The sequence below is a fragment of the Osmerus eperlanus genome, chromosome 23, assembly GCF_963692335.1.
Source record: "Osmerus eperlanus chromosome 23, fOsmEpe2.1, whole genome shotgun sequence".
Classification (NCBI taxonomy): domain Eukaryota; kingdom Metazoa; phylum Chordata; class Actinopteri; order Osmeriformes; family Osmeridae; genus Osmerus; species Osmerus eperlanus.
Genome location: NC_085040.1, coordinates 1408640 through 1418639, shown reverse-complemented (window position 1 = coordinate 1418639; position 10000 = coordinate 1408640). Strand labels below are relative to the sequence as shown.

Sequence of the window (10000 nt, the reverse complement as noted above, 5' to 3'; positions counted from 1 at the left end):
GTAAGGTAGTGGGTGTGGCCAGTGTAGGGTATGGTAAGGTAGTGGGTGTGGCCAGGGCTTGGCGGGGAATGGGGTTGGGGTTTTTTGACTGTGTATTATGCATGCCTGATTTCTGATTATGTGAATATAGACTGGACTTATTTTTTTTGTACATTGACAATTTGCATTTGTGTGTGTGTGTGTGTTGAAGCTGATGGTTAAAGGTCCGAAGCGAAGATAATAAGAGTGGCGTTACTATCTCCCACTAGTCATAAGAAACACAAGTGCTTCCGATACTGCAGGCCATCCCAAAGTCTCTCCACAGATGTACACGAATTACATGCTAGCAAGCGTTCAAAGAACATTAGTTTGCTACGGTGGATAATGTTTGCGATACACAATTCAACCCATAGGGGGAGGCAGACTATGTGTATCCACTGGCACATGTCTTAGTCTTTATCTAGCTGAAAAGGAGCAAGCTTAACACCAAGCTTACTGTGGTGGTCTTTACGTAGATGTGTACCACAAGCTTTGTGTACCTAACTGAAAGTGATTGACAGCTTGAACCGCCAATAGCGTATCATCCTGTTGGACACACAGCCATCGATTAGTGAGGGTATGCTGTAACAAAGGTTAGTGTGTGGCTTCTTTGCTTTAGTCAATACACTTGTGCGTGTGTGTGTGTGCATATATGATTGATAGCTCTCATAGCCTTACAAGCACAAATGACACAAAATGTCAGTGTTGTCCCTTGAACCTGAAGTGACCTCTCAGTCACGTCGCCCCCCACAGCAGTGACCTTTGACCTTTGTGTCTTTTATCCGACCTGACAATGAACCAGCCCGTCCACTGCCAAACAGGAAGCAGCCGCTGCACATCCAGAGGCCTAGACGACTCTCCACCACAAGCCAAAACATGCATCCTGGCGACCCACTTCCTTTTCTAGTGTGCTTCTTAAGACTCAGCACACTTAGTAGCACATAGTTACTGACTGCCAATCGAGACTGTCCGGGTCATCTCTCCTTTCACAAGTGAAACTGATTCATAGTATGAAAACGAGGCTTTCTAATATGAAATACAAGTCTAATGAACACCGTCAGATTCAAGCACATACCAAGCTTCCCACTGCCTTGTTGAAATCCCGTAGAACTGACCACGTTCCCAAGAAGCCAGCTAGAACACCCCTGAGAGAGCTGTGTGCATGTGACAACCGTGTGTGTGTTTGTGAGAACAGTGTGTGTGCGTAGTGGTGCACTATCGTCCATAAGAAATTGTGCTTTTTAACCCTTGTGTTATCTTCGGGTCATTCCGACCCATCAGTCATTGTGACCCACCGTCGTATTGCGACAACTTTACCGCATACAAAAACTAAGTGAAGCATTTTCTTTTAACCGTAGGGCTGTCTCAGACCCTCCACATTGCGAAGGTTAAAAGAAAATTATTTTTATTTGTTTTTGTATTGGGTAAAATTGGGTAAACACAACGATGGTTCGTTATGAACCTTTGGGTCATGTGACCCGAAGGCAGCACAAGGGTTAAAAGTAGTTCTCAAGCTTATTAGTGGTGAAGCTTTCTTTCCCAGCGATGACACTCCTGTCCCTGAACCTCCTTTTACAAGCACAAGTTTGGTACGAGAAGGAAGATGATGATGAGAAAGAGGAGGATGAAAGTAGGTTAGCTGATGAAGATGATGACGAAGGCAGGTGATGAAGAACGTGTGAACGAGATGGTTAGCCTCCTTCTGAGTTTGCATTGAGAATCAGCCAATCAGAATCGGGCAGGCGTCTACCAAATAAGGGGAATGGGTGGAGCCTAACAGCTTACCAAATAAGGGAAAAGGGGGTGGTGCTTTGCGTTTGAAAAAAGGGCAGAGATGTGTGAATGTACGTGCTTGTCCGTTAAATTTCTTTGACTTATTTTTACTTCAGTCATATTTCTTCTCTTTTCTTTTTATCACCCTAGTTTTTTTTGTCTCTGTGAAGTGTTAGTCTACTGTCCCAGTGTGCTCTTAAACCTTAGACAACCGTGTGACAGTTATTGTGTAACTTTTTTAGCTTTTAGCTCTGAAAAGGAAAAATAATAACTTGATTAACCCTAAAATGTTAAATATAACAGAATACAATGACATTTACATGTGTGGCTAATTTCTCTGTGTAAGAAATGAACAACCTAAAAAAAAAAATGTAAGTATTAATAAAATGTTGAGAAGAAAATGTGTTATTTTGTGTAAGTTTTTGCCTCGAACATGTTGCAGAGCTTAAATCCTGGAGTAAGATGCAAGTAAGTCAAGAAGCTGTGTGGTGTCTAATGCTCTACTTCTCTGTGAAAAGTTACCCAGAAGATGTATCCGTCTTGAAGTACGCTCTGGATAAGAGCGTCTGCTAAATGACTAAACGTAAGTGACATTCTTCTATTTCATGTGAAGAATTGGAAGGAGAGATGGCGAGTTTAAATGGTGAGTGGCAACATGAACATGACATATTTAGGTGGTCTTTATGAAAACAACATTCTCCAAATACATAGAAATCTGAGATAAAACAAATGTCTGAAATGAGATGAGTGACCCAGGAACGTGGTCTTGGGCACGTTGAGATAAATGTGCTTTGTTAAGTGAAAACGTATCAAGTGTACATCCATGTACAATTACTTCCTTACAAATGATACAGAATATAAAAAAAACTAATCACAGTAGTACAATAATATGTTTAAAAAAAGATGATAAAAATCACACACAAATGTCACATGCGTATACATTTCAGGGTGTAGATAGCGGTATATGCATGCATGGTTTCAAGCATTTCAGCATTTGGGTACTGCAAGTCCCTATTTATAATAAAGCAAAACTGTACAACATAGAACTCTCTGAAGAACCCTTTAGTTATAATCTTTAATATTTTACTTCATCTGCATTTCAGAGATATTTTTACTTGTTTTCTTTCATATCAAAAAGGTATCAAATTAATCTTACACATACTTGTGATACTACTACCCGTGTCACATATCACTTCATCCCTCCTCATTTTGGCATGTGATCTCGGATCATCCATAACAATTAACGTCTACATTTGATCAAATGCCGTCCTCAGTTCTCTAAGCTCACTGACAGCTTTCTTGTAACTACTGGCTGTGACTTTAATGGACTTCATGAACATTTTTATTTCAGTGTTAGTTTGAAGGATCAAGCTAACACTACTGTTAGCTCGACGTCGTAACGCTGAACAAATATTGTGAATTGAACTGGAAGACTTTTTTGATAAGCTGTCTACGTTCGCGAGAATGCCCTTATTGTCGACACTATTGACCAGCCATAGTGTTCCACTTGTACCAGCTCTTAAGAGTTTGAGTTTGTCGATCTTGGTTAAAAACTTTTTTAACCTGTTTAATTCAACAAGACCTTGTTTGATCACTTTAACTTTCTTCTGAATTGGTTCAATCAAGGTTTGAAATGTAGCCACAAGTTTCTCAATGCTTTCTTTGACCTCCGACCTGTGTTTGGTACTTTTCTTATGAAAGATGGCACCAACGACTCCACCAGTTACTACTAACCCCACTCCAGCCACAATCAGAGATCCGCCGAAAGAAACAGGAGAAAAGGCCAAGGCTAACCCTGTTAAAGCTGTGATCCCTCCTACTTTCCCTGTAACTCTGCCACGCTGACTGCCAGCTGTGTTACTGCAGTGGACATCTTGAAAGTCCTCTGCTGTTTTCAGAAGCTGATTTGCAATCGTGTTTAGTTTGTTGATCCTCTCATCGACTAGGTTTTTGAATTGTTCAATGCTTTTTTGAAATCCATCTGTTGAGACTGAAGAGAGAAGGTGGAGTCAGCGTGACAATGATCTTATCTGTTATTTATTAGGTTGGAAAGGTTAATAACTGGTTAATAACTTAATGTTGAAGGAAAAAAACAGTTAAACATTAATACATTGAATAATTCTTTAATCAAATAAAAAAAGATTTACTTTAATGCTGGGAAAATACATATTGAATGAGCTTGAAACTTGTTGATAACTGGAAATAATCGTAGTGTTTGTATCTATACTCTGATAAGATGCATTCTGGAAAAGGGCGAAGGTCAAATAAAGAGTCAAGTGTAATCTTATCTGTGCTCTGCTGCTAACCCAAGTTTCCCTGGTGGGACAATAAAGAACTGAACCATAATACTCACGGTCAACTGCCATGTCTCCCAGAGACAGTTGGATGTCTTCACAACACACCTCATGAACAGTAAACTGACAGAGGACACAGACATGGAAACAGGTGAGACATGTGGTTCAACTAATGTTCCACAACTGAAAACGTGGAGAAAAGGTTGTGACAAATTTAAGATTAATTTAAATTATACAGAACATCAGTTACCACTATGACGCCAAATGTATTGTTTTTTTTAATTTTTACTAAAGACACAATTCTTCAGAAGTTATTAAACATTGTAGGTTACTGCATTTTCTGTATCCATTTTTCTCATTAGACTATATAATCACTGTCTGTTATTGGCCAACGTTGAACATATTGACAGTAGGCCTACTGGCATTTCCTTCCGAACTTAACCTTTTAGTGTAATGAGAGATACAACCTAATCATGCCAGTCTTGCAATACTCTGGTAGCATATAGTTACTCTAGTGATGAATTTTAGTCCTCAATGATTTATCGATTATTTATTGTTAACGTGTTCAACTATCGGTTAAGGAAAATGCACAAAATGTGCAACCGTACCCTGTCAACCATGTCTCTGAATGCCGTGTTGACTCGGAGCTCAGGTCTCTTGATGAAGGTCTCCATGCATAATGGACACTGGTAAACAGTGTTGACGTTCCAGTAGCCATTGATGCAGGCCTGGCAGAAGTTGTGACCGCAGGAGGTGGACACAGGGTCGGTGAAGACCTCCAGACAGATGGAGCACTGGAACTGCTCCTTCGAGACTTGCAGGGTAGAGGAGGACATGGCCGCTGACTTAACAACCACAACAACACAAGATGGGGGGGTCAGATGGCTGAGTGGTTAGGGAGTCAGGCTATTAGTCAGAAGGTTGCCGATTCGATTCCCGGCCGTGTCAAATGACGTTGTGTCCTTGGGCAAGGCACTTCACCCTACTTGCCTCGGGGAGAATGTCCCTGTACTTACTGTAAGTCGCTCTGGATAAAAGCATCTACTAAATGTAAATGTAAGATGTCTCCTGAAAATATTTATATTTCTTCATCTGGCTGTGCTGACTAGGCTGGAACTGGAGGAAAGGCTTGAGCCAGACATAAGGATTGAGGTGTATATATATATACACCTCCAGTCAAATATACACTTGATTAGTTTCTCTTAGTAAATCATGGGTCCAAAATGTATAGTGAGCATCTTGTTACGAGTGGGAGGAATGAGTAGAGGTACCTGGACTGACACTTTGGAAGAGGCAGAGGATAGGGTTTGCTCCTCATGCAGATGGTCCTGGGACTACAAGTTGCTGAAAACAGAAGACGAAACAAAAAGGATTGTTTGCCGTGATAATGACATTCTAGTGTGATAATACATGACCATTTCAAATCATACAAACTGTCTGATGCAATAATAGCCAACTGAAGTATTGTTTTTAATGCGGGAGTTTTCTTTTTGTAATAATATCTACCACACAAATGTGCAATTCCCTACTACTCAAATCTATCTCGGCTGGATTAGATGCACTAAGATTTCTTCCTGGTGAAAAAATGATCCAAAAACTCGTACCCGAACATAGGTCACGTGAGAAATTATCCAAAGACTCGTACCCGAACACACAGTTGGGAGATAAACGAATAATTTCTGTTTCCTCTACTGAACCGCAACAGTTCCGATGCGAGGCCACGAGAAAATGAACGAATCACTCTCTGAGACTAGTCGTTACTCCACGAATCGTTCACGAACGACATATCACTATTTAAAAGTACAATGGGTGATACCCGCCTTACCTTGTGTTATTCAACAGGACTGATCCTGATCGGAGAATAGACCCACCCATGAGTAGTTTTGCTTATCGTCTTGTTCCTTGCCGTGGATAAAACGGAAAGCTCTACACCGAGTGTAGGGGCTAAAAGGAACAAAGGGTAAATTATAAACGTACGAACACACTTTCGAAGACACTAACAAAGGTACAGCACTCTCTCTCGGAACTCAAAAACACAAGGTCGTGGACAACACAAACGGCACGCCGGGGGTGTTGAGGAGTGGACTAATCAGGAGGCTTCTGTGAGATTGAGTGAGACAAAAGACGGTGAGGAAACTCGAAACGAAACTGAAAGCAAAGCGACGACATCGGACATAGACTAGCTAAAGTACAAAATACACATTTTTTCCGTTTTAGTTGTAGGCTATTTAAACAAACAAAAAAAACGATCAATATGAAATTCAATCAAGCATAGGCCTATATACAGGCGGAGAATTACGCCATCTATGTAAACTGAGTTTATACATTTCAGTATCATACTGTAGTAGCCTACAGGCCTAGGCTATATGTGAAAGTACAAATGTCTGGTAGATTCCAATTGAATCACCAGTTCAAAAATAATTTTTATCCATAGCATAAATAATACACTACTTTTCAGTTTTCTAGATCATGTTTATGATGATAATGTATTCATGTAGTAGACGCTATCATCAAAAGCGATGTAAAGCACTGGGGGATGGGAACCTGCTGCATATGAGCGAAGCCTAGTTCAGGCATGACATTCAGGCAGCGCGCTTCATTACACTCATTAACTACACCTGTTAGCCTGCTTCATCCCATTGGCCCACGTCAGGCCGCACGGATACGCACACCCAGAGCCGGCCCAAGTGCTAAGAGCCCCCATGGCCACCAGAGGGCCCCCACTCCCGGTTTTTGTGTTGTTGTGCTGCTGCCACCCTCCACCATCCCCATTTCCCCGTGTTGTCTGTATGTACTATCCACCAGGGGGGATTATTACTCTATTTGCTCCCTGTCTCATATTCTATGTATGTTGCTTGCTAATGCTAGAGGCAGGGAGTGCTTCACCTAGATACATCCACTCCACCAAAGTTAAACCTATTTCCATGTCTATGGTTATCAATAAATGCTCAAATCTAATACGTGAGTGTCTTGACTGAAATTGATCTGCAGTCAAGTTGCTCTAACCACTGAGCTATACCCTCTCCCTTTATTCATCGGGTATGATTATATAGTTTTGAGCATATTCTTTTCATTTGGATAATCATTATAAACACAAATCAACAAGCATGATATATTCTGCTTCTGAGAATGTGAATATTCTAGCGATTGTATTAATTCAGTTATTTCAGCAGACAGTTTTATCCACAGTGATTTACAATTTAATGTACATGTAATGTCCTATGTAATGTATGTATTTTGCCAACCTCTAAATATGCAGTCAAATGTTCTAACACCTGAACATCACAAACAGCAGAATGACACAACAAACAGACATTTCAGCACATCACAATAAGGTTACACCCATCATCCAATTACAGCACCACATGGTGTTATTTAAAACAAAAGCAGGTATTGGCTAGAGCGACTGTTATTGTGTCTCTGAATGAAGGATTTGATAGAAAAAGTTGTTTGCAGCTCAGTCAAGTCACTGGCTGCAGCAAACTGAAGAGAAGAGTGAACCTGGGTTGTGCGTGCCTTGGACACATAAGATGGATGAGCTTTAAGTGATTAATGAACATGTAAGTGTACATTCCTAAATTACATGTAACATTATGTCCCTTCAAAAAGTACAAAACATAGAATACAAACAGTTATACTAACAATAATAACAATGCATAAAAAGTTTCATTGGGTTTCATTTCATTTTCTGTTTACAAGAAAGCAAAACTGTACAACACGTCACTCCTCAGTTTGACATGTGACCTTGGATCATCCATAACAACAAACATCTACATATCAAATGCCCTCCTCAGTTCTCTGAGCTCATTGACAGCTTGCTGGCAGCCAGGGGCATAGCCAGGACATTATTTTTTTGGGGGGGCAGCTCTGGCCAGTCTTTTATTTGGGGTGGCACTTGATTGTCAAAAACGACTATTTTAAAACTCACACACTGCATCACTCAGCGAAGCAGTTTTCTAACGGTATCCAGTGGTTAGCTGCTAGTCTCCATTGCAGGTATGTTGGTTTGCGTCTTGTGCTGTTGATGGGGGCGTGGCCCAACATGTTGCGAATATGGGGCTGGTAGCGTAAGTGACAAATGACAATATAAGACGACTTTATAAAAAAAATACAAATGCATTTTTTCAGCTTTATACCATTTCTGTTCAGGAGGGTTCTGCAGTGCCTCACAACTGCCACGGGGAGGCAGCAGCATGGATCCAACTGTCACACACCTGCTTTCTGTAGCCTCATCCTTATCTTTACTGATGCTTCTTAAATTAAGGCAAAATCCTCAGATTTTTGAGGATTACTGTGTAAAGGGCCTGACAATACACACAGTAGCCTATGTCTCAAAATGTTTAGCTTTTAGTGGGTTTTTAACCCATTTTAAAAGTTACGAACTGTAACTATAGTTGAAGACAACCTGCGGGTTGTTTTTAAATAGTACAAGCCATTTTAAAGTTTCAAACTAACTGGAAACTTCTGTGCAGTTTAGCTTGAAACTTTAAAATTAATCTTTGTAATTCCTCCCCTTCTGTCTAGTAGGCTAAGAGAACAGCCAATAGTCATTTAGGAGTAGACTAGCCACCCCGGGCAACTCGTTGGATCACATTTTGTGAAAAGATGGATGAAGCAATCGAAAATAACTAGACTCATACAACGAGCTGCCGAGCCGCCAATCAACCATCTACACCTGCGTGATTCACGCAAGGCAATGTTGTGTTTGTGCAGAATTCGGGATTGAGGTTTTTGATCATAACAGCTTCGTGAATCGATTATCGTCAATTATAACGTGAAAGAAGACAATGGTAAGCTTTGAGTTTATATTTCAACATGTTTTATCCCTGCGTTAACCGCGTGGACACGTGCACAGGTGGAGCGCACTAAGTTAACCGACAGTAGCGCAACAATTGTGTCTAATTCTTGTGACGAATATTTAGTGTTAGTATTGAAAACTGACCTGCGGTTTTGTCTTCGAATTGACATTGGGGTGTTATGGCGCAGGAGGAGGTGGAGGTGGAGCGGGATGCGTCGCAGACTGAGCCCTCTGAAGAGTCAGGGTTCACTGGTGACAGACGACCGGTGAGTTTAATATACTTATTAAACTGTTCCTTTCATGTCCCCAAGTCTACTCCATACCTCTAATGATTTAATTTGACGTTTACAAAGAGAGCTAAGCTTTCAAAGCTTTATGTACCCTAGGCTTTCACCAAATAATGTTAAGTGATGAAGAGTTTGAAGCTCTAAAGTTTTTTTTTGACGAGCTGCAACAGTCAGTTTATTTACCTGTTGACATTTTCAATGCAGATGATGCGGCATCTAACTTGTTTCGCAACACCCAGAACAAACCAGACCAACATCCTACCCATGTTGTTAGTAACTGTGGTCGCTTGAAACCCTGTGTCATGCTTACAAAGATCGTTTGATAATGGTGACTTTTCAGAGTCTTGTAAAACTACGAGGGATGCTGAGGAGAGTCTCCCAAAGTCCCTTCCAGAAACAGTACAAGGTTAAATCCCTCCCTCCCTCCTCGGGCTATAGTATATACAAAATGCGCCCTTGTGGAAACCAAATGCCCGCCCATCCGATTTGTTCTGGAGTCGATCCTGACCCTTTCTCTCTGTCTGCCTCCCCCCCTTTTGTCTCTCTCAGAATCTTATCCAGTCCACATCCAGTGAATCGTCTGTGAATGACTCTCAGAGTGAAGAGATGGACAAGACTCCATGGAATCCGTTCCACTCTGGTTCAGAGGTACCATCTGCTGTCGGATACACAATCTTCAGTGTCAAACACTCGGATTTAACAACGGATACAAGGAAATATTCTGTATCTCACCAATCCATTGCATTGTCCTAAAATCTCTTTTTGTTGGTTTCTCTTCCTCACCTATCAACGGTATCTGTCTGTCCCCTTCCCTCTATGTCTCCCTTCCT

General features: G+C 41.0%; 3 protein-coding genes and 1 long non-coding RNA gene across 4 annotated transcripts in view; 2 read left to right on the top strand and 2 right to left on the bottom strand.

Moving 5' to 3' along the window:
* The window catches only part of ndrg2 (NDRG family member 2), an 18654-nt gene extending 16468 nt beyond the window's left edge, over positions 1–2186 (top strand). The window contains 1 exon segment of the mRNA XM_062449140.1: positions 1–2186. This exon segment is cut by the window's left edge and continues 1760 nt beyond it. The gene's annotated coding sequence lies outside the window, so the exon portion shown is untranslated.
* LOC134009572 (mucin-2-like) overlaps positions 1–10000 on the bottom strand; it is a 202174-nt gene that overhangs the window by 155426 nt on the left and 36748 nt on the right. The window lies entirely within an intron of this gene.
* Positions 2443–6237, bottom strand: LOC134009985 (uncharacterized). Its single transcript, XM_062449795.1, has 5 exons — positions 5911–6237; positions 5357–5429; positions 4694–4930; positions 4145–4208; positions 2443–3781 (listed from the first exon to the last, which is right to left on the bottom strand). Exons 3-5 carry the CDS (start codon positions 4919–4921, stop codon positions 3039–3041), a joined length of 1035 nt encoding a protein of 344 aa, XP_062305779.1. The 5' UTR covers positions 4922–4930; positions 5357–5429; positions 5911–6237; the 3' UTR covers positions 2443–3038.
* On the top strand, positions 8576–9841 carry LOC134010008 (uncharacterized). Its single transcript, XR_009928294.1, has 4 exons — positions 8576–8875; positions 9072–9149; positions 9511–9576; positions 9720–9841. It is a non-coding gene; the product is annotated as an uncharacterized LOC134010008 (long non-coding RNA).

Coding starts and splice junctions, on each gene's coding strand:
- LOC134009985 (XM_062449795.1), bottom strand. CDS start 4,921: ATGTCCTCCTCTACCCTGCAAGTCTCGAAGGAGCAGTTCCAGTGCTCC. Junction 4,209..4,693: donor TCAGAGACATGGTTGACAGG/GTACGGTTGCAC, acceptor GTCCTCTGTCAG/TTTACTGTTCATGAGGTGTG. Junction 3,782..4,144: donor GGGAGACATGGCAGTTGACC/GTGAGTATTATG, acceptor TTCTCTCTTCAG/TCTCAACAGATGGATTTCAA.